This window comes from Nelusetta ayraudi, unplaced genomic scaffold, assembly GCF_046127955.1.
Source record: "Nelusetta ayraudi isolate G7.1 ecotype Tasmania unplaced genomic scaffold, CSIRO-AGI_Nayr_v1 ptg000061l, whole genome shotgun sequence".
Classification (NCBI taxonomy): domain Eukaryota; kingdom Metazoa; phylum Chordata; class Actinopteri; order Tetraodontiformes; family Monacanthidae; genus Nelusetta; species Nelusetta ayraudi.
Genome location: NW_027466111.1, coordinates 766,370 through 794,322, shown reverse-complemented (window position 1 = coordinate 794,322; position 27,953 = coordinate 766,370). Strand labels below are relative to the sequence as shown.

The window sequence follows — 27,953 nt, the reverse complement described above, 5'->3', positions numbered from 1 at the left end:
AAAGAAGTTTACAGTATCTTGTGAGTCTGTGTGTCACAGGACAGACCGTTAACTGTCTGGGATTCTCTTGGTCAACTCCACACTGTTGTTCCTCCAGCAATGATTCTCACCTGCTTTGTGGCGCTTCTGCCCTGCTTGTGTGGCGCAGCTCCAAGTAAGTCTCTTTTTCCCCCGCCCGTTTCCAACATTACGCTACTTGTGGGGTCCGCCCGCGAGTTACTATTGAAGGGTCGCGAGGACAAACAAACTCTGCTGACGTATAGAATCAAGATATGAATGCAAACTTCTGAAAATGTGGAGATGAATCTCAACCGTGAGACTGAAAACGAGTCATTGAATAAATTCTGTGTGGATTTATAGATGTTTGGCACTAAACCTGATTCACATTTTGATTGTTGTTTTTTAAAATATCATGATTATTATTATTTAAAAGGGATCGATTACATGTTCAGCATAAAATGCAGCAGATTTGGGTAAAAGACTAAAAGACTTCCTGTGGCCTCACCACTATTATTCCTGTGGGACATAAATACATCATCTCAATTATGTATTCTTCTTCTTCTTCTTCTTCTTCTTCTTCTTCTTTTTCTTCTTCTTCTATTGAAGAGGTTTCAGGGATGTGTGACTCTGTTAGCATGCACAGAACTCACCAGATGTCTTTTCACAGCTGGACATGGCATCAAGGTTTCAGTCGGGTCCTTGGTCCCAGTCCAGACTGGACAATCAACCACGCTACCCTGCTGGCTGGATCCACCACAAAGTGCTGAGGGCCTTGAGATCCAGTGGACCCTCAATGATCATGATGAGTCCCTCATCATGGTGTACAAGGAGAGCAGAGTAGTGTATGCAGGCCAGAACACACCGTATGAGGGCCGGGTTTCATTCGGCACCAAGGACGCAGCGTCAGGTGGGCTGGCATCAGGTGACCTGAGCCTCCGACTGGTGAATGTCACTGTGGACGATGCAGCAGACTACAGATGTTATGTGAGAGGTGATCAGGACTTTGACCAGTCAGTGATCACCCTGGCTGTTTACAGTGAGTACTGCGAGGGGAACAAACACAAGTATCCTGCTGCCTTGAAGTCAAACATCTTCTGACCTTCCTCTTTCTCCACCGCTGCCACCCAGAAACTGGAAGTCCCGCACTTCTGTCAGCAGTGTGGAGAGATGACAACACAGTGAATGTCAGCTGTGAGTCTGGAGGCTGGTATCCAGAACCCAGGCTGCAGTGGAGGGACTCTAAAGAGGCTCTGACAGCAATAAGTCTGAAACACAGCAGAGACTCCTCAGGTCTGGTGTCAGTCCACAGCTGGCTTCTGGTCTCCAGCTCCTCAAAGATCTCCTGCTCAGTGGGTGTGGATGTTGGAGAGGCCAAGGAGGCCAGTGTGTATCTGGCAACCTCATCCCAGCACAGTGACCAGTGTTCAGGTCTGAATTTCCTTTTCCCAGTGAGAAGCTAACTGCATTCTGTTGCCTCTACGTGTGGAATGATATGCAATTATTGTGGAAACATTCTCACGTCATAGCAACACGCAGACATTTAATGGCACCTGTTGAAAATAATGCTGTCAAATGATTAATTTTTTAATTGCGATTAATCACAGAATCTTCATAGTGAACTGCGATTAATTGCAGCAGTTATTTTGCATTTCAAGGCAGTTTTAACTCCATGATGTAAAGTATTTCTTACCAGAAATCGGCCTGTAGCGAGCCCACTCTGTTTGTTTGTTTATTTTCATCTCTCTCGCACTCTGTTTACATACTGACAAAAATATCGTACACAAATATGATCGCATTTGTCGATCACAATATTTTATTTTGAAATTTTTAAACTTTGAAAATGGCTTTTATTTTGAAAATGTACCTGATTTCGCAGGGTTTTTTTTTGTAACTTCCTGTCCAGCTTGACGCGGATCGCTCGCGCACAAAGCAGAGCAAATAAGCATGTGTGATAAACTCTGCAAGGTAGTTGTGTTGTCTCTGTTAAATAAACACTGTTTAATCCATAGCTGGAGGGAGTGGATGGGCGGCCTTCACTGTGCTGCTCATCGCCATCCTGGCTGCACTTGGCCTGTTGTGGTTCAAGAAGAGAGGTGAACCCTGATTGGACATCATATTTCTATTGTTAGAAAGTTCCCCAAAAATTCCACTGTGTGCTCAGATGACAAATGAGTTTCTCTTTGTAAGCAGTGATCTCAAATCCTCTTCTGTTTCAGAGATATTCAGCTGTGAAAGGAAGGTTGAAGAGCATGGACGCAACGGAGGTAAAAAGGAGTGCGTGTTTTATTCCCACACATCAGTCAAACATTGCACCGTTTGTTATGATTGGAGGTTTTTTCTTGTGATCCTGTGTGTTAAGTTTCAAGCAGCAGCAGGAAAGAAAAGTACTTTGAATGAGTCAAAGCAGTCAATTCAGCTCCTGTTGTTGTTGTTGTTGTTGTTGTTGTTGTTGTGAAGAAGGGACAGAGCAGCCTTTACTAGGAGAGAGTCACCCTGCTGACCATCAATCAGGTGAGCATCTTTGCCTCAGTCCTGTTGATTCTTTGAGATTTGAACACTCCAATGTTTTTATTTATATGGTTACAACCCGGCTCGAAATGTTGCAACCAAGGAAAGAAATGGGAGGGGAGACGAGGTTCATATTTATTGGGACAAAAAACAAGGAACCAAGGCAAAAGACCAGTGTCAGTAATCAGTAGTGTAGGCGTGTCTGGATGCAGGTGCAGCACATCTGCCTGATGGAACCTGGAAGACAGAACGAGCGGCAGCAACCTGCCTGACAGAGAGGGCGGGGCCGTCGTACCCCCCAATAAGAGAGAGGTTCCCAAAGGAACATCGCTACAGCCCCCCCCGAAACACTACTAAAGAGAGGACTACAAGCACTGAGGCATTACATGATGCAGGTTACTTATACGGTGGAGAGATCCCGCCTCAGGTGGAGGACTTCCAGTATCTCGGGGTCTTGTTCACCAGTGAGGGGAGGACGGAGCGTGAGATCGACGGGCGGCTCGGTGCAGCGTCTGCAGTGATGCTGTCGCTGTACCGGTCCGTCGTGGTGAAGAAGGAGCTGAGCCCAAAGGCGAAGCTCTCGATTTACCGGTCGATCTACGTTCCCACCCTCACCTATGGTCAGGAGCTTTGGGCAGTGACCGAAAGAACAAGATCGCGAATACAAGCGGCCCAAATGAGTTTCCTCCGCAGGGTGGCTGTGCTAGAGCACCCTGAGGGACAGGGGGAGGAGCTCAGGGTGAGGAGCTCAGGCTGAGGAGCTCAGGGTGAGGAACTCAGGGTGAGGAGCACAGGCTGAGGAGCTCAGGCTGAGGAGCTCAGGGTGAGGAGCTCAGGGTGAGGAGCTCAGGGTGAGGAGCTCAGGCTGAGGAGCTCAGGGTGAGGAGCTCAGGCTGAGGAGCTCAGGGTGAGGAGCTGGGTCACCCAGGAGGAGCTCGGAGCAGAGCCGCTGCTCCTCCGCATGGTGAGGAGCCAGCTGAGGTGGCTCGGACATCTGTTCCGGACACCTCCTGGACGCCTCCCTGGGCAGGAGTTCCAGGCATGTCCCACCAGGAGGAGGCCTCGGGGAAGACCCAGGACACGCTGCAGGGACTATGTCTCCCGGCTGGCCTGGGAACGCCTTGGGGTCCCGCCGGATGAGCTGCAGGAGGTGACTGGGGCCAGGGAGGTCTGGGCGTCTCTGCTGAGGCCGCTGCCCCCGCGACCCGCAGCGCGTCCCTCCAACCCAGGCACCACCAAGTTCATTCACCACTGGAACGTCGCCGGTGAATTTCTCCACCCAAAACTCACCACTGTGTCAGCAGACGGCTCAGCAATCCCATTTTCTAGCATGGTCTGAATCTCAGCATCCATCACGTCGTGTTTTTCCTCTGATACACCATAGAAACACTGGCGAATTTCTTTCCCACATCGACGTCCCGCTTCACCAAATGAGTTCCACTCTGCGTGTCACCAAACAGAGCAGGAAGAGGGCGGATCAACGCAGACAATCTAGCGCTCCGCCCCTCGGACAAATGTGGCGGCAAGGACGACAGATTTGTCGACGTCTCACTGTGCGATAGCCGGACCTGCTGCTGCTACTGCTACTGCTGACACAGACTCAAGACTCTGGGTTCAATCTGCTGATCGTCCTCCAATTGGCAGAATCAAACCGATGTCTGTTCAAATGGCACACAAGTCGCCAGACAGCAGCTGTGGGTGTGGAGACAGGAAGACGGTTCACTTTCTCTGTGATCACCCTCCACTAAGCAGAGACAGTGACACTGGCTATGCCAGAATGCAGTTGGATTGCTCTATCACTGAGGCGCTCATTGCTGGGAAAACATTTCCAGACACACATCAGGTTATAGTGCGTTTCACACGTGAAGTCCGTGGATTCAACCGTCTCTGTTTGTTTCTGTCCTCCAGGAAGAAAATGCAAATCTTTAGCAGAATGTGATAGGTCAGTCTGGTTAATATGATAACAGGACATTTTTCTCTCCCTCACCCAGAAGATTCAGGAAGTAAAACCACTGAACGGAAAGAGAAACTCTTTGGTGAGCAGCTTTGTTTTGATTTCATATGAATTCCAAGTGATTGTGATATTGTGATTGGCCAAATACATGTTATGTTTTGAAGTATAATTGTAAACCTTTCATTCCTAAATATGAACTCATTATATTTCCACCTAAGCTGCTGACCATGCTGACCTTGGCAGGCAAATACTGTGTATAGTCTGAATCCTGAACAAACAGTGGAAGAAAAAGAATAATTGGCCACAAAGCAGAGAGCACAGAAGTCAACTCATTAAGGGATTTAATTGTGGCTTTGAAAGAAAGTGTTGCTGTAGTTCTGGAAATTAAAATCAATGTTCTTGGGAGACATTTTTTTCTAATTTGTGACTCTGAACCACAGATAAGAACACCATGGAGGCAGCAGATGTATCAAAAGTGCAGGATTCCTTTGGTAAGCAGTTATGTCTGTCATTTACTTCAATTGATTCGCATTATTATGACATCATCACCCTGATGATTTTTGTTATCACTTAGACCTTTTTTTTTATCCCACCAGCCCATGTTTTTCTCTGTGTAAATCTGTTTTTTCTTTTTCGACAGAGAACGTTAAATTTGCCTGGACATTAAATCCACATCTCAGTTTTTCTGTTGACGTCTGTAAAGTGAGAGAATCTGAGAAGACAACTCTAACAAAGGTGACCTGTCTCACAGCCCTCACTGGAGCAACTGGCTTTACCTCTGGACAACACTACTGGGAGGTTTCTATGAAGGACCCTGGTGCTGAAGTTAAGAAGTCCTGGTGGTTGGGTGTTACTCGTAAAACTACCATTCCCCAGTGGGACAATTTAGATCCAAGTGTATCAAATGGTTTCTGGTTCCTGTCCTCTTCCTCTAAGCACTTTCAGTTCAACACAGAACCACATGAGTTACTTCCTAAACCAACCAGACCAGAGACAATTGGTGTGTATTTGGATTGTGGCACTGGAGAACTTTCCTTCTATAATGTGGAAGAGAAAAGTCTCATTGGTAGTTTAACTGTAGACAATGGAGGTGAACTGTATCCACTTTTCAATCCAGGATTAGGAGACCAATCATCAATGAGGCTAATACACAGAGATAAAACTGACTTCCTGTCAACATCAGCAAGTGTGATGAATTCTACCAAAGGTCCTGATGGAGCTGATGTTGACAACAGAGTCAATGAACAAGAGAAAGAAGGTGAAGAGCCGACATTGAAACCAGAGAAGAATGATGAAGATACGTCAACACCAGAGAAGAATGGTGAAGATACGTCAACACCAGAGAAGAATGAGGAAGATACGTCAACACCAGAGAAGAATGGTGAAGATACATCAACACCAGAGAAGAATGGTGAAGATACGTCAACACCAGAGAAGAATGGTGAAGATACGTCAACACCAGAGAAAATTGAGCAGAGGCCTAAAAAGGGAAAATTGTTCAGAGGCTTCAAAACCAGAGGAAAACGGTGAAGAGCCAACATTGAATCCACCCTGTTGGTCATCTGTCCCTTATTACATGAAAATTACTGTAAATGTGACTTTAATCAACAGCAGCTACAACATTTGTTCTCCAAAGGTTTGTAGATTCAAACGGTAAAACAGTGAAAGTGTGTTGAGTAGAAGAAGAGTAGAAGATTGCAATCATTCCTTCTATTGTCCTCCTTATAGCTTGAAAGAATTCATCAGATGAATTCCAAATGAATGCAGCTTAGTAGGCCCTCCCTCCAGCTTCTTCTCCATCCACTTCTAACTAAAACTCACCTGAATGCTTTTTGTACACGGCTTCTGTGATGCAGCTGTTTGTCATTCTGAAGAATCCTCGAAACATTCGACTCATGCAGCCCTGAGTGCAGCACTTGGTGCTCAGAAGAACAATGGATGGATGTAGAAAAAATATATATATATTTTTTTATCACTGCTACCATACTAACATCTTACTAATAGTCACTATAATACATAATGATCGTTATATTCCAAGTCTGTATTTTTAGTCATTACTTTAAGATGATGTTTTTAATACTCATTGCTTACTGCATTCATAAAAAATGAAAATAAAATAACTGCACAGAAACATAGTTTCAATGTAAATGTAAAATGCAAATTTGACTTCTTGTTGAACACAGCTAGTGGAAAATAACCGAGCTTCTTTGTTCTGGTGTCAGACTGGAACAAATAGAACAGCAATGTTGAGCCTCCAGCCTTCTGATTCGCTAACTGCACCTACCACATGACCATATATATATATATATATATATATATATATGTAGATGTATGCAAGTGTGCCATGTGTAATACCTGACGAAGGTCTGTCAACAGAAACGTTGTGTTAATAAAAAGAGACGGAGAGCTGAACAGTGTGCGGGAGCTTCTGTTTGATTGTGTTCAGGCTTTTCAAAATAAAGTCTTCTTCACCTTCCTGTTGTTACCTCACCTCCCACTACTGTTAGTTAATCACTCAGGAATGCTTGTCTATTTTGGATGGAATGTTTCCACTGGATCACATCTGGATCACATCTGGTCATGGTGCTGATTTCATGTTAGTACAGTCTGCACAAAGAAAGAAAGAAACAACAACAACCGAGTGGTAATAATAATAATACTTTTAATTAATAATTATTTATGGACTTGAGGACATCAATCAGTCTCTTAAACAAATATAACCAAGTAATACTTCAATCTTTAAAAATATGTCACAAAACACAACCAAGGACTTCACAGCAGTTCAGTTTTTTCAGCACACAAAAAAGGACAAAAAGGCAGCTCTTTCTGTAGTCCACAAAATAATGTGAAATCAAAATTAAATCACTTCAGTTCAGTTCTGCTTTTCTTTCTTCATTTTTATCCCCAAAATGACATGGTTCTGCAAGCAAATTTTTAATATTTAAGGTGTTCTTTCAACGGCACCTTCTTCTTTCTTGAAGCATTCATCTGAAGTCAAGTCCGGAGAAAGGCGATCCTGTCTCTTTTAGCCATTGAGTTAAAGCGATTACCGTAAACAGAAAGTGAGAGTAGTGTTCCTGGGGTGGTGCACTAGCACCCTGAAGTGGAATGATGGAGTGACAATTAGGAATTCTCCAAAAAATTTAATCTGAAATCAAGAATAATAAACATAAAAAAATGTACATTTTTGGATGAGCTTTATTCTGAAAAACTACATCAGCACTTGCTGAAATTCATTGAGGGGGTTCCTGGCGTGGTGCACTAGCACCCTGGAGTGGAATGATGGAGTGACAATTGGGACATCTCCAATCATGTTCATTTTAAACCAAGTACAGAGAATAGCGTTTCTATCTAGTTTGAGAGGGGTCTGGCCTCTCTTGTCGAGTTTCCCCATTGAGTACAGTGATTACCGTAATACCTGGTGTACACGGAGCTAGCAAAAAGTGCCGTTAACTGTCTGGGATTCTCTTGGTCAACTCCACACTGTTGTTCCTCCAGCAATGATTCTCACCTGCTTTGTGGCGCTTCTGCCCTGCTTGTGTGGCGCAGCTCCAAGTAAGTTTCTTTTTGTCCCGCCCGTTTCCAACATTACGCTACTTGTGGGGTCCGCCCGCGAGTTACTATTGAAGGGTCGCGAGGACAAACAAACTCTGCTGACGTATAGAATCGATATTGTCAATCTCTAAACGAGTCGTTGAATAAATTCTGTGTGTGGATTCATTTTTGGCAATGACCCTCATTTACCTTCATAGAAGTTGTGTGAGCGGTACTGCATAGAACTAAACCGGGCAACGCCACCCTGGGAATTAAACTACCAGTAATGCAGGGTCAAGGCACTTAGGTTCATTAACCTCCAGACGCGAGTCAGTGTTCCAGGTGCGCAGAAAATATCTTTATTAAACAATCACAGTTAATGTTAAAAGACAGTTAAAATTTAATATAAAACGAGCAGTGGCATAAGGAGAGAGTGAGGGAGAGAGAGAGGGGAGAGAAAGAGAGAGGGGAGAGGGGGGGGAGAGAGAGGGGGAGAGAAAGAGACAGGGGAGAGAGAGGGAGAGGGGGGGGGAGAGGGAGAGAGAGAGGGGGAGAGAAAGAGAGAGGGGAGAGAAAGAGAGAGGGAGGGGGGGAGACAGAGAGGGGGGGAGGGGGAGAGAGAGAGGGGGAGAGAAAGAGACAGGGGAGAGAGGGAGGGGGAGAGAGAGGGGGGAGAGAGGGGGAGAGGGGGGGGGAGAGGGAGAGAGAGAGGGGGAGAGAAAGAGAGAGGGGAGAGAAAGAGAGAGGGAGGGGGGAGGGGGAGAGAAAGAGAGAGGGGAGAGAAAGAGAGAGGGGGGGGAGAGGGAGAGAGAGAGGGGGAGAGAAAGAGAGAGGGGAGAGGGGGGAGAGAAAGAGAGAGGGGAGAGAGGGGGGGAGAGTGAGGGGGGGAGAGAAAGAGAGAGGGGAGAGGGGGGGGGAGAGAGGGGGAGAGAAAGAGACAGGGGAGAGAGAGGGAGAGGGGGGGGGAGGCAGAGAGAGAGGGGGAGAGAAAGAGAGAGGGGAGAGAAAGAGAGAGGGAGGGGGGGAGACAGAGGGGGGAGACAGAGAGGGGGGGAGGGGGAGAGAGAGAGGGGGAGAGAAAGAGACAGGGGAGAGAGAGGGAGAGGGGGGAGAGAGGGAGGGGGAGAGAGAGAGAAGGGAGGGAGGGAGAGTGAGGGAGAGAGAGAGAGAGGGGGGAGAGAGCGAGAGAGGGAAGGGGAGGGAGAGAGAGAGAGAGAGAGAGAGGGGGGGAGAGAGAGAGAGAGAGAGGGAGGGAGAGAGAGAGAGAGACATATGTATATCTAACAGACCCTCTGACAGCAGAGTTTTACTGGGGGGGCGTGAGGGCGGTCAGGAGCCCAGAGAAGCGAGAGTCACCCCACCTACACGTGACACAACCACGCACACGACCAAAACAGCGCCCCTATGGGCAGGTTAAAAAGGTCCTGAGCCAGTCTCAACAGTCTGTGCGGCCCTGAGGTTCTCTGGCAGGCTGTTCCACCGAGTAGGGCCGTAACGGCTGAACGCAGCCTCACCGTGGGTTTTTGTTCTGACTCGTGGAACAGTTAACAGGCCGGTGCCAAAAGACCTCAGGTCAGATAAAGCAGGTCAGATAGATAAGCTGGGCCAAGACCATTAAGACATTTAAAAACTAATAAGAGAAGCTTAGAATCAATCCTGAAGTGGACGGGGAGCCAATGCAGCGACTTTAAAACCGCTGTCCTGTGTTCCCGTCCTCTGGTCCTAGTCAGCACACGGGCGGCTGAGTTGTGTAGTATTTGTAGACTGTAAACACTGTTTTCTGGAAGAGCAGAGAGCAGGGCGTTGCAATAATCTAGTCTACAGGAAATAAAAGCATGCATTAGCACCTCCGTGTTGGCCTGAGAGAGGAGTGGGCGGACTCTGGCTATATTCTTTAGATGGTAAAAACCTATCTTTGTAATATTTTATATGTGTGGGACAAAGGTGAGCTCAGAATCAATAACAACGGCCAGATTCTTTACATATTGCGAGGGTTTAAAATCCCGTAGTTTTGGTCAAAGTTCCTCTCTCCGGCCTTCAGGACCAATCACTAAAACCTGAGTTTTGTCCTGGTTGAGCTGTAGGAAATTCTCTGCCATCCATGATTTGATATCTAAAATACAGTTAAAAAGGGCATCAATTGGCCCCGTGTCATCAGGAGACACGGCGATGTACATTGGTGTATCATCAGCATAGCTGTGGAAGCCGATGCCGTGTTTCCTGACGATGTCCCCCAAGGGAAGCATGTACAGATTAAAAAGAACCGGACCTAAAATTGACCCTTGGGGGACCCCACATCTAATTTCACGCATTCTGGAGGAGCACGTATCCATACTGACAAAGAAACATGGATCTGTGAGCTAAGAACCAAACCAGTTAAAAACAGTACCTGACAAGCCCACCAGGTTTCTGAGTCTATTTAATAAAATGTGGTGATCTACTGTATCAAAAGCAGCGCTTAGATCCAGTAGCACCAAGACTGCCAGCTTCTGAGAGTCTGCGTTATACCTGAAATCATTGAGCATCTTCGGTCGTTCTTAAACAGGCCGGTAGTTCTTAAACAGGTCGGTCGTTCTTAAACAGGCCGGTAGTTCTTAACCAGGTTGGTAGTTCTTAACCAGGTCGGTAGGTCTTAAACAGGTCGGTAGTTCTTTAAATGTTTGGATCCAAGTTGCTCCTCTTCAAACGGGGCCTCGCCACCACCGTTCTAAAAGCAGCAGGGAAAACACCCGTCTGAAGAGAGCAACTGACAATATATAGAACCTGCTCCTCAAAGAAGCCACGAAGTGAACTTTAAGAGTGATGTGGGAATGGGGTCTAAAAGGCAGGCAGTGGGCTTCACTTGGGAGAAAACTCCAGCAGGTGTCCAGATGTGTAAAAATGTTTTGATGAGTTAAAATACTGGACCTAATGTACCCACGAAGTGGTCTGCAAAGTCCTCACAGAGGGCATCTGTTGGTGTGCCCTTATTACATTTTTATTAAATTATTATTAATTTTGTATTGATTCAAAGAATTGAAGGTGGAGAAAAGAAATCGAGGGTTTTTATTATTATTTGTAATGAGGTCGGAGAAATGGGAGATTCTTGCCTGTTTGACGGTTTTATTGTAAGATTTGAGGAGATGACGAAATATTTCGTAATGGACTGTTAGTTTACTTTTTCTCCACCTTCTCTGTTCACAACTGGAGCCACAGAGTCCAATGTTGATTTCAGTTTTCTGTTAAAATTGTCAACAATAAAATCACAGGGCGCGGGTCAAATCTCAGCAGCGGCGCTCTTTAAAATTTCAATAAAATTTGCAGCCACTTTGGAAGTAAAGTAGCGTTTCCTCACCGTTCTCCCCGGGGCTTCCTGATCATTAAAACTGGTGAAGCTAAAATACACACAATAGTGGTCAGAAACAGCCAGGTCAACAACAGAGGACACACTAGTGGACAGGCCACATGTTAAGACCAGGTCCAGGGTGGTCATAACATACATGCCACCACCTGGCATACAGCATCCCCCATGGTTGGAGACAGCACAGTTCTACAGAGGAGCCCATTCACCACAGACAGACGAGGGAACTCGGCCCACAACTTACGTAACCCCGAGGTTGACCTCTCATCTGAGCCCGAGGAGGCCGGGAACCAGTTCTTCCCAACCAGTCCAGCGCTCTGCCGGTGTCAGGATCAGCCTGCTGCAGCTCTGCGACACCATCTCCTCCGGAACAGCGTTCCTGTCACCACACTGTCCCCTGGCGGAGGCCTCAGCAGCCCGCTCGGGTCCCTCGGGCTGCTGAGTTCCAGGGGGAACTGGGAGGGGCCTGTCTAATTCCTGCTCTAATTCTATGACATTCATGTGAGTGGCAGAGCCTCGTTGGTGCCGAGCTGGGGCAGCAGGCTCAGGTTCAGTTGGTCTCCGAGAAAGAGCGTCCGCATTCGCATGCTGTTGCTCATAGCTCTCAGCGCCAAAAAAGTTGGTGACTCCTGACCTAAAATATGCTAGCAGCAGAGTCTTAGTGTTGAGAGCCTTGGTGCGTGGGCTATTACCAAACTCCATACTCTCTGTGGTGTTAGTAGCTGGTGTCAAAGAGAAAACTGGTAAGCTATCCAGCGTGGATAACTATAGATGGTGATGGATGATGGTGAGGATGAGGGTGATGATGAGGATGATGGTGATGATGATGAGGATGATGGTGATGGTGATGATGATGATGATGATGGTGATGATGATGATGATGATGATGATGGTGATGATGATGATGATGATGATGATGATGATGGTGATGATGATGGTGATGATGATGATGATGATGATGATGATGATGATGATGGTGATGATGATGATGGTGATGATGATGATGATGATGATGATGAGGATGATGGTGATGATGATGAGGATGATGGTGATGATGATGATGATGATGGTGATGGTGATGATGATGATGATGGTGATGATGATGATGGTGATGATGATGATGATGATGAGGATGATGATGATGATGGTGATGATGGTGATGATGATGATGATGAGGATGATGATGATGATGGTGATGATGATGATGGTGATGATGATGGTGATGAGGATGATGAGGATGATGAGGATGATGATGATGGTGATGATGATGAGGATGATGGTGATGATGAGGATGATGATGATGATGATGAGGATGATGATGAGGATGATGATGATGATGAGGATGATGATGGTGATGATGAGGATGATGATGAGGATTATGAGGATGATGAGGATGATGATGGTGATGATGAGGATGATGATGAGGATGAGGATGATGATGATGATGATGATGATGATGATGATGATGAGGATGATGATGGTGATGATGAGGATGATGATGATGATGATGATGAGGATGAGGATGATGATGATGATGATGGTGATGATGAGGATGAGGATGAGGATGATGATGATGATGATGATGGTGATGATGAGGATGATGATGATGATGGTGATGATGAGGATGATGATGATGAGGATGAGGATGAGGATGATGGTGATGATGAGGATGAGGATGATGATGATGATGATGATGATGGTGATGATGAGGATGATGATGATGAGGATGAGGATGAGGATGATGAGGATGATGAGGATGATGATGATGGTGATGATGATGAGGATGATGATGATGATGATGATGGTGATGATGAGGATGATGATGATGATGATGATGATGATGATGATGGTGATGATGAGGATGAGGATGAGGATGATGATGATGATGATGATGGTGATGATGAGGATGATGATGATGATGAGGATGATGATGATGATGATGATGATGATGGTGATGATGAGGATGAGGATGAGGATGATGATGATGATGATGATGGTGATGATGAGGATGATGATGATGATGATGATGATGATGAGGATGACATCCAGCGTCAGTGCTGCAAACTCTATATACAAGCCAACATGCTTGCATGAAAACTTAAGTGTACTGATGATGTCAAGATTACTTGGTTTATGTACAGTTTTATATGTTGACTTAGCCAGTCCAAGAATGGAGTCAATATGGTCCTGACGGTGCCTGCTCCAAGTGTCCTACCTCTGGAAGCACTGCTATAGAAGTCTGTATGTGTTTTGAACTCACTTGTTGTGTTGTGATGTATATCTGTCTTTTTGTCCTTATTTCTTTTCTTCTTTTTGATATAATATGGACCTGAGTCTGGAATAAAGTTTATCTTAGCATGCTGAGAACTCACCAGATGCCTTTTCACAGCTGGACATGGCATCAAGGTTTCAGTCGGGTCCTTGGTCCCAGTCCAGACTGGACATTCAACCACGCTACCCTGCTGGCTGGATCCACCACAAAGTGCTGAGGGCCTTGAGATCCAGTGGACCCTCAATGATCAAGATGAGTCCCTCATCATGGTGTACAAGGAGAGCAGAATAGTGTATGCAGGCCAGAACACACCGTATGAGGGCCGGGTTTCATTCGGCACCAAGGACGCAGCGTCAGGTGGGCTGGCATCAGGTGACCTGAGCCTCCGACTGGTGAATGTCACTGTGGACGATGCAGCAGACTACAGATGTTATGTGAGAGGTGATCAGGACTTTGACCAGTCAGTGATCACCCTGGCTGTTTACAGTGAGTACTGCGAGGGGAACAAACACAAGTATCCTGCTGCCTTGAAGTCAAACATCTTCTGACCTTCCTCTTTCTCCACCGCTGCCACCCAGAAACTGGAAGTCCCGCACTTCTGTCAGCAGTGTGGAGAGATGACAACACAGTGAATGTCAGCTGTGAGTCTGGAGGCTGGTATCCAGAACCCAGGCTGCAGTGGAGGGACTCTAAAGAGGCTCTGACAGCAATAAGTCTGAAACACAGCAGAGACTCCTCAGGTCTGGTGTCAGTCCACAGCTGGCTTCTGGTCTCCAGCTCCTCAAAGATCTCCTGCTCAGTGGGTGTGGATGGTGGAGAGGCCAAGGAGGCCAGTGTGTATCTGGCAACCTCATCCCAGCACGGTGACCAGTGTTCAGGTCTGAATTTCCTTTTCCCAGTGAGAAGCTAACTGCATTCTGTTGCCTCTACGTGTGGAATGATATGCAATTATTGTGGAAACATTCTCACGTCATAGCAACACGCAGACATTTAATGGCACCTGTTGAAAATAATGCTGTCAAATGATTAATTTTTTAATTGCGATTAATCACAGAATCTTCATAGTGAACTGCGATTAATTGCAGCAGTTATTTTGCATTTCAAGGCAGTTTTAACTCCATGATGTAAAGTATTTCTTACCAGAAATGAGCCAGGGGCGCTGACTGTGGGTTAGTAAAAGGAAACAAGGCTTACGGCGGGTTCACACCGGACGCACCCACAAAAATTGCGCGCGAGCCGCAGCCCTCCTGTTCACACCAGACGCACATTTCTCCACAACGGTCCACAAGCGCTTCTGTTCAGCTGTTGTTTGCTCCCATTAGCTATGTTTACATGCGCACATTTCTCCAATCCGATCTAAGCCTTAAAAAAATGACCGGCTGCCGCTAAAGCGGAAACGCGTCACGCAGACGTAGCACACATGCGCAGTGGAGATAGTCCGAGACAGGATCCGAATGGTTGTGTACATGGACGCCATTCAGAATAATGATCGGCATAAACCACCTCTCTCGTTTGGAATAAAATTTAGTTCCGAACGGACCGGATCGGATCAGAATCTTGAGATTGGCGTGTTTGCATGAAGAATTTTTAATCTGATTGGGTCTTTATTCCGATTATTTGTGTCCATGTAAACGCAGCTATTCAGAGCTATTGTTTTTCATCATGATCAATTTCACATCGTCCATCTTGACTTGACAACAACTCCTCTCTGCCTCTCTCACTCTTTCCCTGTTTGTTTGTGTGTTTAGACCCTCAAAACCCCACCCCCGCCCCGCAGCGAGCCCACTCTGTTTGTTTGTTTTCATCTCTCTCGCACTCTGTTTACATACTAAAAAATATACCGTACACAAATATGATCGCATTTGTCAATCGTGGCATTTTATTTTGAAATTGATTTTATTTTGAAAATTTACAGAATTTCTTGTGTTTTTTTGTGCAACTTCCTGTCTAGCTTGACGCGGATCGCTCGCGCACAGAGCAGAGCAAACGATCGCTGCCTGGCACGTCCAGCCTGGTGTGAACGATACCATCGGTTAACAAGGGGCGCCAGAAGGCGGCTCTGTTCCGCGCCGCTTCGCGGTACTTCAACGTCCAATGCTAACCCGACCTCATGTCTGAAATGCGCTAAAAATAAAAATAACGCGTCATGGATTGTATTTAATCGCGATGAATGCGTTAACGCTGACAGCCCTAGTTGAAAATAAGCATGTGTGATAAACTCTGCAAGGTAGTTGTGTTGTCTCTGTTAAATAAACACTGTTTAATCCATAGCTGGAGGGAGTGGATGGGCGGCCTTCACTGTGCTGCTCATCGCCAACCTGGCTGCACTTGGCCTGTGGTGGTTCAAGAAGAGAGGTGAACCCTGATTGGACATCATATTTCTATTGTTAGAAAGTTCCCCAAAAATTCCACTGTGTGCTCAGATGACAAATGAGTTTCTCTTTGTAAGCAGTGATCTCAAATCCTCTTCTGTTTCAGAGATATTCAGCTGTGAAAGGAAGGTTGAAGAGAATCAATGCAGTGGAGGTAAAAAGGAGTGCGTGTTTTATTCCCACACATCAGTCAAACATTGCACTGTTTGTTATGATTCTGAATGTTTCGTTTAAAGCAATATAAGAAATAGAAAAGTACTTTGAATGAGTCAAAGCAGTCAATTCAGCTCCTGTTGTTGTTGTTGTTGTTGTTGTTGTTGTTGTTGTGTGTCGGCCAGGGACAGAGCAGCCTTTACTAGGAGAGAGTCACCCTGCTAACCATCAATCAGGTGAGCATCTTTGCCTCAGTCCTGTTGATTCTTTCTAAAGCTAAACCAATATTAGAATATCACAGATTTTTTATGAAAAGTACTTTGAATGATGTCTGTCATTTACTTCAATTGATTCTCATTATTATGACATCATCACCCTGATGATTTTTGTTATCACTTAGACCTTTTTTTTTATCCCACCAGCCCATGTTTTTCTCTGTGTAAATCTGTTTTTTCTTTTTCGACAGAGAACGTTAAATTTGCCTGGACATTAAATCCACATCTCAGTTTTTCTGTTGACGTCTGTAAAGTGAGAGAATCTGAGAAGACAACTCTAACAAAGGTGACCTGTCTCACAGCCCTCACTGGAGCAACTGGCTTTACCTCTGGACAACACTACTGGGAGGTTTCTATGAAGGACCCTGGTGCTGAAGTTAAGAAGTCCTGGTGGTTGGGTGTTACTCGTAAAACTACCATTCCCCAGTGGGACAATTTAGATCCAAGTGTATCAAATGGTTTCTGGTTCCTGTCCTCTTCCTCTGAGCACTTTCAGTTCAACACAGAACCAAAGGTGATGCTTCCTGTCACATCCAGACCAAAGACAGTTGGTGTGTATTTGGATTGTGGCACTGGAGAACTTTCCTTCTATAATGTGGAAGAGAAAAGTCTCATTGGTAGTTTAACTGTAGACGATGGACGTAAACTGTATCCACTTTTCAATCCAGGATTAGGAGACCAATCATCAATGAGGCTAATACACAGAGATAAAACTGACTTCCTGTCAACATCAGCAAGTGTGATGAATTCTACCAAAGGTCCTGATGGAGCTGATGTTGACAACAGAGTCAATGAACAAGAGAAAGAAGGTGAAGAGCCGACATTGAAACCAGAGAAGAATGAGGAAGAGACATCAACACCAGAGAAAATGGAGCAGAGGCATAAAAAGGGAAAATGGGGCCTAGGCTTCAAAACCAGAGGAAAACGGTGAAGAGACGACATTAAATCCACCCTGTTGGTCATCTGTCCCTTATTACATGAAAACAGTCCTACAGCAGGAATTATCACTGTAACTGTGACTTTAATCAGCAGCTACACTGATGGTAACATTTGTCAACTGGTTTGTGGTTCTAGATTCACCATGATTCACCTCAAAGTGTTGATATAGAAAACGTCAATTTCGTCTTTTTGTTGTCGTGGTTCTATTTCCCAATGTATTTTTATGGAAGAAAAGCACCCAGTACTCACATTAATAAAGGTTTGAATCTATATCAGTCCAAAGCACTGAAGTACATGGATGCTCCAACAGAGAATGAAATGAAGCACAATCCATCTTTTGTTTTGAACTGTTGCTAAGCTAACTGCCGCCTAACTTGTGATTGTGTTGTGATGTTATCCAGTTCAACATTGTTGAATATTTGATGAGCTCATTTCTTTGTCAAACAGTGACTCAACATTTCTGCTGTGGCACGGCTTTGGTTCCCTTTATTGCCTTCCTATAGCCAAAGAGTGGTAAATAGATGTTTCTTCTCTGAATGAATTTTCCCAACTTTTCAACCTCAGTTCTTCCTCCTGCTGGCTTCTTCTCAGTTCCACATAATCATTGTTTACACAGGGGAAAGTATTGAGCGCTAGCTGAGACTCATTCAGTTCTTGGTGGAGAAGCCTTTGTTTGCAGTGACAGCTTCCAGCTTCTTGTATGGAGAACTCCTCACCCACTCTGCTCAGGTGTGATGTTGGTCCATTCCTCCGCACAGGTTGTCTTTCAATCTTGAATAGTCTTTGGCGCCCTCTGGTGAACACTTTTCTTTAGTTCTCCATTCATTGCTGCTTCAATGACATGAAGTCTGCCAGGACCACGAGATGAGGAAGAACCAGAGGCGATGCTAGGGTCTCTTGGGGCTCCAAGCAAGGAGTTACCTTGGGGCCCCACCTTACCAGTGCACGTTGATAAAATAGATTTTTACACAACTAAACGCACAATTTCCGGGACATTTGAGATAAATTTCTCAAATTTCCCAGAAATAAGTGAGTCTGAAATTTCTCATATTTCTCAAATGGGACTGTGGGCCCACAGTCCCACGTTTTTTGGAAAACATGCATGTGAGCTCAATTGAACATTCTAAATTGTCCGTAGGTGTGTATGTGAGTGCGAATGGCTGTTTGACTGTATGTGGCCCTGCGATGAACTGGCGATTTGTCCAGGGTGTCGCCCTGCCTTTGCCCTAAGACAGCTGGGAGAGGCTCCAGCAGACCCCCAGGACCCTGAGCTCGGGAATAAGCAGGTACAGAAAATGAATGAATGAATGAATACATGTGTGGTTCTCAAAGTGAGGTCCAAGGACCACAAGAGGTCACAGAAAGCCCATAATATATATATATATACATATATACATATATAAAATATGAACTTTTCTTTATTACAAAAGTGCAATGCAAATTATCTGAACTTTAAATATCAAAAAATGCTAACCTGAGTAAATAGAATAGTTCAGGTCAAATCAAAAGAAAAAAATGCCACAATATACAATATAAAACATTTAAATGGTGGAAATAAAATAGTGGAAATAAATATTGTCAGATGAAATAAAAAATGTATAGCTTTTCATTCAAGCAATTTATTAGGATTATTATCATTAGGCTATTATTATTATTCTTTGACTGTCAGTCTGCCTGCCTTCATAGGATTCATCATGGCTTAATTGTTACCTTAGTTAGCTGTGTTAGCCCCTACAGCAGACCTGGGCAAAGTACGGCCCGCGGGCCACATCTGGCCCGCTTTGTGTCCCTTTCCAGCCCGCGTGAGGCAGTCATAAATGACGCGATCTGCCGGTCGATCGCGACGGTAGTTTGCCTGCATCGCATGGAGAGACAGAGTCGCGAAGATACTTCCGCGGGTCCGCGGGACTTCGGCGCTATTTCCCACCAGAACTCCTTCTTCGTGTTGTCTGCAGAAGCAAGTTTGGGCAAGTTTGCAAACTCGCTTGTCTCGCGGTGCGTGTTCAGGTGCAGGCTGAAGGTCAGACGGGGCGGTGTCATGTCATTGCAAATTGCGCATTGTTGTCGTTGCTGTGATGTACATTTTGGCAGCCCTAGGGCCCCCCCCCCCCCCCCTAGTGGCCGGGGCCCCAAGCAACTGCCTGGCTTGCCTGTCCGCAAGCGCCGCCCCTGGGAACAACCCCACCCCATGATGTTTCCACCTCCAAGCTTCACTGTTGGCATTGGGTGTGAAGTAGGACAGCCAAAAAGTTCTCTTTCTTTCTTTCTACTGGTGAACGGGTCACTGTCACGCCTGCTGGACAACGAACATCCATCCGTATGTCAATCCCAGCTCCGTATTTGTGCGAACCAGAACATTCCAGAAGCTCCTGTGGGAAATCTCTGGCGCGTCTCCTGGGGGTGCTTGACTGCCAGGCTGCAGTGGAACCACTGGATGACAACAAGGAACTTTCCTGAAGCATTCATCTGAAGTCAAGTCCGGAGAAAGGTGATCCTGTCTCTTTTAGCCATTGAGTTAAAGCGATTACCGTAAACAGAAAGTGAGAGTAGTGTTCCTGGGGTGGTGCACTAGCACCCTGAAGTGGAATGATGGAGTGACAATTAGGAATTCTCCAAAAAAATTAATCTGAAATCAAGAATAATAAACATAAAAAAATGTACATTTTTGGATGAGCTTTATTCTGAAAAACTACATCAGCACTTGCTGAAATTCATTGAGGGGGTTCCTGGCGTGGTGCACTAGCACCCTGGAGTGGAATGATGGAGTGACAATTGGGACATCTCCAATCATGTTCATTTTAAACCAAGTACAGAGAATAGCGTTTCTATCTAGTTTGAGAGGGGTCTGGCCTCTCTTGTCGAGTTTCCCCATTGAGTACAGTGATTACCGTAATACCTGGTGTACACGGAGCTAGCAAAAAGTGCCGTTAACTGTCTGGGATTCTCTTGGTCAAAGTAGGACAGCCAAAAAGTTCTCTTTCCATCTTTCTTTCTTTCTTTCTTTCCATCTTTCTTTCTTTCTTTCTTTCTTTCTTTCTTTCTTTCTTTCTTTCTACTGGTGAACGGGTCACTGTCACGCCTGCTGGACAACGAACATCCATCCGTATGTCAATCCCAGCTCCGTATTTGTGCGAACCAGAACATTCCAGAAGCTCCTGTGGGAAATCTCTGGCGCGTCTCCTGGGGGTGCTTGACTGCCAGGCTGCAGTGGAACCACTGGATGACAACAAGGAACTTTCCTGAAGCATTCATCTGAAGTCAAGTCCGGAGAAAGGTGATCCTGTCTCTTTTAGCCATTGAGTTAAAGCGATTACCGTAAACAGAAAGTGAGAGTAGTGTTCCTGGGGTGGTGCACTAGCACCCTGAAGTGGAATGATGGAGTGACAATTAGGAATTCTCCAAAAAAATTAATCTGAAATCAAGAATAATAAACATAAAAAAAATGTACATTTTTGGATGAGCTTTATTCTGAAAAACTACATCAGCACTTGCTGAAATTCATTGAGGGGGTTCCTGGCGTGGTGCACTAGCACCCTGGAGTGGAATGATGGAGTGACAATTGGGACATCTCCAATCATGTTCATTTTAAACCAAGTACAGAGAATAGCGTTTCTATCTAGTTTGAGAGGGGTCTGGCCTCTCTTGTCGAGTTTCCCCATTGAGTACAGTGATTACCGTAATACCTGGTGTACACGGAGCTAGCAAAAAGTGCCGTTAACTGTCTGGGATTCTCTTGGTCAAAGTAGGACAGCCAAAAAGTTCTCTTTCCATCTTTCTTTCTTTCTTTCTTTCCATCTTTCTTTCTTTCTTTCTTTCTTTCTTTCTTTCTTTCTTTCTTTCTACTGGTGAACGGGTCACTGTCACGCCTGCTGGACAACGAACATCCATCCGTATGTCAATCCCAGCTCCGTATTTGTGCGAACCAGAACATTCCAGAAGCTCCTGTGGGAAATCTCTGGCGCGTCTCCTGGGGGTGCTTGACTGCCAGGCTGCAGTGGAACCACTGGATGACAACAAGGAACTTTCCTGAAGCATTCATCTGAAGTCAAGTCCGGAGAAAGGTGATCCTGTCTCTTTTAGCCATTGAGTTAAAGCGATTACCGTAAACAGAAAGTGAGAGTAGTGTTCCTGGGGTGGTGCACTAGCACCCTGAAGTGGAATGATGGAGTGACAATTAGGAATTCTCCAAAAAAATTAATCTGAAATCAAGAATAATAAACATAAAAAAAATGTACATTTTTGGATGAGCTTTATTCTGAAAAACTACATCAGCACTTGCTGAAATTCATTGAGGGGGTTCCTGGCGTGGTGCACTAGCACCCTGGAGTGGAATGATGGAGTGACAATTGGGACATCTCCAATCATGTTCATTTTAAACCAAGTACAGAGAATAGCGTTTCTATCTAGTTTGAGAGGGGTCTGGCCTCTCTTGTCGAGTTTCCCCATTGAGTACAGTGATTACCGTAATACCTGGTGTACACGGAGCTAGCAAAAAGTGCCGTTAACTGTCTGGGATTCTCTTGGTCAAAGTAGGACAGCCAAAAAGTTCTCTTTCCATCTTTCTTTCTTTCTTTCTTTCCATCTTTCTTTCTTTCTTTCTTTCTTTCTTTCTTTCTTTCTTTCTTTCTTTCTACTGGTGAACGGGTCACTGTCACGCCTGCTGGACAACGATCATCCATCCGTATGTCAATCCCAGCTCCGTATTTGTGCGAACCAGAACATTCCAGAAGCTCCTGTGGGAAATCTCTGGCGCGTCTCCTGGGGTGCTTGACTGCCAGGCTGCAGTGGAACCACTGGATGACAACAAGGAACTTTCCTGAAGCATTCATCTGAGGTCAAGTCCGGAGAAAGGCGATCCTGTCTCTTTTAGCCACGGAGTGAGAGCCATTACCGTAATGCCTGGTGTCCACGGGGCAAACAAAGTGAGAGTCTCTGCCAAGTTGGTCGGCTGGACTGCAGTGCACGGACCTGGAAGAACTGCACACAGAGGGGAACTGTCGAAGCGGTTCGACGAGGAGGCGATCTAACGTTCCTGCCGAGCCCGTTTGATTGATCCCGGCACTCATTTGTTTTATGAGTGGCTCCGTTCGTTCTGCTGCCCTGCTTTTGATACACACGGTCAACCTCAGGTCAGCGCCACACCTCGTCATTCTTTTCGTCTGTGTGTGTGTGTGTGTGTGTGTGTGTGTGTGTTCGCGAGTTCACGCGGGCAGTGAACACGACCAGTGAAGCGGTTCACGTCTCGGCTGTCGACGGAGGTACGTTCAGCTCGACACGTTCGAGTCAATGCGATATTAATTCTGTATTCTGAATGCATCGTCTGCTGCCTTTACGTAAACACCCAGATACGAGGCAGCGAGTGGGTGTGAAAGTGAAAGTGAAAGTGCAGCCACGCCGCAAAAAGCACAAAGAATTCCCTGTGTGTGTGTGTGTGTGTGTGTGTGTGTGTGTGTGTGTGTGTGTGTGTGTGTGTGTGTGTGTGTGTGTGTGTGTGTGTCTCTGGACAGACGGAACCGCAGCCGTTAACTGTCTGGGATTCTCTTGGTCAACTCCACACTGTTGTTCCTCCAGCAATGATTCTCACCTGCTTTGTGGCGCTTCTGCCCTGCTTGTGTGGCGCAGCTCCAAGTAAGTCTCTTTTTTTCCCGCCCGCTACTTGTACGCTACTTGTGGGGTCCGCCCGCGAGTTACTATTGAAGGGTCGCGAGGACAAACAAACTCTGCTGACGTATAGAATCGATATTGTCAATCTCTAAACGACTGTGATATTTTAATTGTGTTAGAAGTGATGATTTTATTATTTTTTTTATAATATGGTCCTGACGGTGCCTGCTCCAAGTGTCCTACCTCTGGAAGCACTGCTATAGAAGTCTGTATGTGTTTTGAACTCACTTGTTGTGTTGTGATGTATATCTGTCTTTTTGTCCTTATTTCTTTTCTTCTTTTTGATATAATATGGACCTGAGTCTGGAATAAAGTTTATCTTAGCATGCACAGAACTCACCAGATGCCTTTTCACAGCTGGACATGGCATCAAGGTTTCAGTCAGGTCCTTGGTCCCAGTCCAGACTGGACATTCAACCACGCTACCCTGCTGGCTGGATCCACCACAAAGTGCTGAGGGCCTTGAGATCCAGTGGACCCTCAATGATCATGATGAGTCCCTCATCATGGTGTACAAGGAGAGCAGAGTAGTGTATGCAGGCCAGAACACACCGTATGAGGGCCGGGTTTCATTCGGCACCAAGGACGCAGCGTCAGGTGGGCTGGCATCAGGTGACCTGAGCCTCCGACTGGTGAATGTCACTGTGGACGATGCAGCAGACTACAGATGTTATGTGAGAGGTGATCAGGACTTTGACCAGTCAGTGATCACCCTGGCTGTTTACAGTGAGTACTGCGAGGGGAACAAACACAAGTATCCTGCTGCCTTGAAGTCAAACATCTTCTGACCTTCCTCTTTCTCCACCGCTGCCACCCAGAAACTGGAAGTCCCGCACTTCTGTCAGCAGTGTGGAGAGATGACAACACAGTGAATGTCAGCTGTGAGTCTGGAGGCTGGTATCCAGAACCCAGGCTGCAGTGGAGGGACTCTAAAGAGGCTCTGACAGCAATAAGTCTGAAACACAGCAGAGACTCCTCAGGTCTGGTGTCAGTCCACAGCTGGCTTCTGGTCTCCAGCTCCTCAAAGATCTCCTGCTCAGTGGGTGTGGATGGTGGAGAGGCCAAGGAGGCCAGTGTGTATCTGGCAACCTCATCCCAGCACGGAGACCAGTGTTCAGGTCTGAATTTCCTTTTCCCAGTGAGAAGCTAACTGCATTCTGTTGCCTCTACGTGTGGAATGATATGCAATTATTGTGGAAACATTCTCACGTCATAGCAACACGCAGACATTTAATGGCACCTGTTGAAAATAATGCTGTCAAATGATTAATTTTTTAATTGCGATTAATCACAGAATCTTCATAGTGAACTGCGATTAATTGCAGCAGTTATTTTGCATTTCAAGGCAGTTTTAACTCCATGATGTAAAGTATTTCTTACCAGAAATCGGCCTGTAGCGAGCCCACTCTGTTTGTTTGTTTATTTTCATCTCTCTCGCACTCTGTTTACATACTGACAAAAATATCGTACACAAATATGATCGCATTTGTCGATCACAATATTTTATTTTGAAATTTTTAAACTTTGAAAATGGCTTTTATTTTGAAAATGTACCTGATTTCGCAGGGTTTTTTTTTGTAACTTCCTGTCCAGCTTGACGCGGATCGCTCGCGCACAAAGCAGAGCAAATAAGCATGTGTGATAAACTCTGCAAGGTAGTTGTGTTGTCTCTGTTAAATAAACACTGTTTAATCCATAGCTGGAGGGAGTGGATGGGTGGCCTTCACTGTGCTGCTCATCGCCATCCTGGCTGCACTTGGCCTGTTGTGGTTCAAGAAGAGAGGTGAACCCTGATTGGACATCATATTTCTATTGTTAGAAAGTTCCCCAAAAATTCCACTGTGTGCTCAGATGACAAATGAGTTTCTCTTTGTAAGCAGTGATCTCAAATCCTCTTCTGTTTCAGAGATATTCAGCTGTGAAAGGAAGGTTGAAGAGCATCAATGCAGTGGAGGTAAAAAGGAGTGCGTGTTTTATTCCCACACATCAGTCAAACATTGCACCGTTTGTTATGATTGGAGGTTTTTTCTTGTGATCCTGTGTGTTAAGTTTCAAGCAGCAGCAGGAAAGAAAAGTACTTTGAATGAGTCAAAGCAGTCAATTCAGCTCCTGTTGTTGTTGTTGTTGTTGTTGTGAAGAAGGGACAGAGCAGCCTTTACTAGGAGAGAGTCACCCTGCTGACCATCAATCAGGTGAGCATCTTTGCCTCAGTCCTGTTCCTTATTCCTCGAAACCAATATTAAAATATCACAGATTTTTTATGAAAAGTACTCTGAATGATGTTTTCCCCTCAGAAAATTCAGGAAGTGAAACCAACGATGAAATGAAAGTGAAATATTATGGTGAGTTTTGGTTTTATATTGATTCCAAGTTATTGTTATATTATAATTGGCCAAAGGTAGTTTATGTGTTAAAGTATAATTTGATGTCAGTCTGGTGATATGATAACAGGATGTTTTCCTCTCCCTCACCCAGATGCTTCAGAAAGTGAAACCACTGAGGCTGAAACGGTTGAGCGAGAAGAGAAGAAACTCTTTGGTGAGCAGCTTTGTTTTGATTTCATATGAATTCCAAGGGATCGTGATATTGTGATTGGCCAAATACATTTTATGTTTTGAAGTATAATTTTAAATCTTTCATTCCTAAATATGAAAAACGAATAATTGGCCACAAAGCAGAGAAGACAGAAGTCAACTCATGAGGGATTTAATTGTGGCTTTGACAGAAAGTGTTGCTGTAGTTCTGGAAATTAAAATAATTTTTTTGTTGCAAAACTTTTTCTTATTTGTGACTCTGAACCACAGATAAGAACACCATGGAGGCAGCAGATGAATCAAAAGTGCAGGATTCCTTTGGTAAGCAGTTATGTCTTTCATTTACTGAAGTTGATTCTCATTATGACATCATCACCCTGATGATTTTTGTTATCACGCAACTTTTCTTTATCCCACCAGTCCATTTTTCTCTGTGTAAATCTTGTTTTTCTTTGTCGACAGAGAACGTTAAAATTGCCTGGACATTAAATCCACACCTCACTTTGTCTGATGACCTCTGTAACGTGAGAGTAACTCAGAAGACAACTCTAACAAAGGTGACCTGTCTCACAGCCCTCACTGGAGCAACTGGCTTTACCTCTGGACAACACTACTGGGAGGTTTCTATGAAGGACCCTGGTGCTGAAGTTAAGAAGTCCTGGTGGTTGGGTGTTACTCAGAAAACTGCCATTCCCCAGTGGGACGATTATGATCCAAGTGTATCAAATGGTTTCTGGTTCCTGTCCTCTTCCTCTGAGCACTTTCAGTTCAACACAGAACCACATGAGTTACTTCCTAAACCAACCAGACCAGAGACAATTGGTGTGTATTTGGATTGTGACACTAGAGAACTTTCCTTCTATAATGTGGAAGAGAAAAGTCTCATTGGTAGTTTAACTGTAGACAATGGAGGTGAACTGTATCCACTTTTCAATCCAGGATTAGGAGACCAATCATCAATGAGGCTAATACACAGAGATAAAACTGACTTCCTGTCAACATCAGCAAGTGTGATGAATTCTACCAAAGGTCCTGATGGAGCTGATGTTGACAACAGAGTCAATGAACAAGAGAAAGAAGGTGAAGAGCCGACATTGAAACCAGAGAAGAATGATGAAGATACATCAACACCAGAGAAAATGGAGCAGAGGCATAAAAAGGGAAAATTGTTCAGAGGCTTCAAAACCAGAAGAAAACGGTGAAGAGCCAACATTGAATCCACCCTGTTGGTCATCTGTCCCTTATTACATGAAAATTACTGTAAATGTGACTTTAATCAACAGCAGCTACAACATTTGTTCTCCAAAGGTTTGTAGATTCAAACGGTAAAACAGTGAAAGTGTGTTGAGTAGAAGAAGAGTAGAAGATTGCAATCATTCCTTCTATTGTCCTCCTTATAGCTTGAAAGAATTCATCAGATGAATTCCAAATGAATGCAGCTTAGTAGGCCCTCCCTCCAGCTTCTTCTCCATCCACTTCTAACTAAAACTCACCTGAATGCTTTTTGTACACGGCTTCTGTGATGCAGCTGTTTGTCATTCTGAAGAATCCTCGAAACATTCGACTCATGCAGCCCTGAGTGCAGCACTTGGTGCTCAGAAGAACAATGGATGGATGTAGAAAAAATATATATATATTTTTTTATCACTGCTACCATACTAACATCTTACTAATAGTCACTATAATACATAATGATCGTTATATTCCAAGTCTGTATTTTTAGTCATTACTTTAAGATGATGTTTTTAATACTCATTGCTTACTGCATTCATAAAAAATGAAAATAAAATAACTGCACAGAAACATAGTTTCAATGTAAATGTAAAATGCAAATTTGACTTCTTGTTGAACACAGCTAGTGGAAAATAACCGAGCTTCTTTGTTCTGGTGTCAGACTGGAACAAATAGAAATGAAGGCAAAACAGAAAGATTGGAAATTTTGATGACTTTCCAGTGTTCTCCTCATTCAGTCTCTGAATTCTGCATTGAACTGTTTGGACCATCTTCAGAGCAATTGAATCATGACTCTCCTGGATCAAGTGATTTATGGTCAGGCTTTTTACAAAGCACAGCAGAATTCTCAGCACAGCCGGAGGGTTGTTGTTGTCACTTTGATGTACTTTGATGTACTAACCACAATATTGGATGATGAACTGTAGTCATTTTTAACAAGTTGTTAACAACAGCAATGTTGAGCCTCCAGCCTTCTGAACCGTGAACTGCACCTACCACATGACCATATATATATACATATATATATAGATGTATGCAAGTATGTCATGTGTAATACCTGACGAAGGTCTGTCAACAGAAACGTTGTGTTAATAAAAAGAGACGGAGAGCTGAACAGTGTGCGGGAGCTTCTGTTTGATTGTATTCAGGCTTTTCAAAATAAAGTCTTCTTCACC

General features: G+C 44.8%; 1 protein-coding gene across 14 annotated transcripts; it reads left to right on the top strand.

The window, feature by feature from the left end:
- LOC142897833 (butyrophilin subfamily 2 member A1-like) lies at positions 1–27,953 on the top strand. 14 transcript variants are annotated; one of them, XM_076040440.1, is made up of 11 exons: positions 1–154; positions 668–1,036; positions 1,129–1,428; positions 2,010–2,093; positions 2,217–2,264; positions 16,319–16,369; positions 25,150–25,203; positions 25,306–25,353; positions 25,487–25,549; positions 25,816–25,866; positions 26,008–27,953. In XM_076040440.1, the coding sequence occupies exons 1-11, from the start codon at positions 100–102 to the stop codon at positions 26,745–26,747; spliced, it is 1,863 nt and encodes a 620-aa protein (XP_075896555.1). In that variant the 5' UTR covers positions 1–99; the 3' UTR covers positions 26,748–27,953. The 14 variants fall into 14 exon arrangements, with proteins under 14 accessions (XP_075896555.1, XP_075896557.1, XP_075896558.1 ...); XM_076040442.1 differs by lacking the exon at positions 25,150–25,203 and adding an exon at positions 2,461–2,511 and having other exon boundaries at positions 3–154; XM_076040441.1 differs by lacking the exons at positions 1–154; positions 668–1,036; positions 1,129–1,428; positions 2,010–2,093; positions 2,217–2,264 and adding exons at positions 7,914–8,017; positions 13,726–14,094; positions 14,187–14,486; positions 15,880–15,963; positions 16,087–16,134.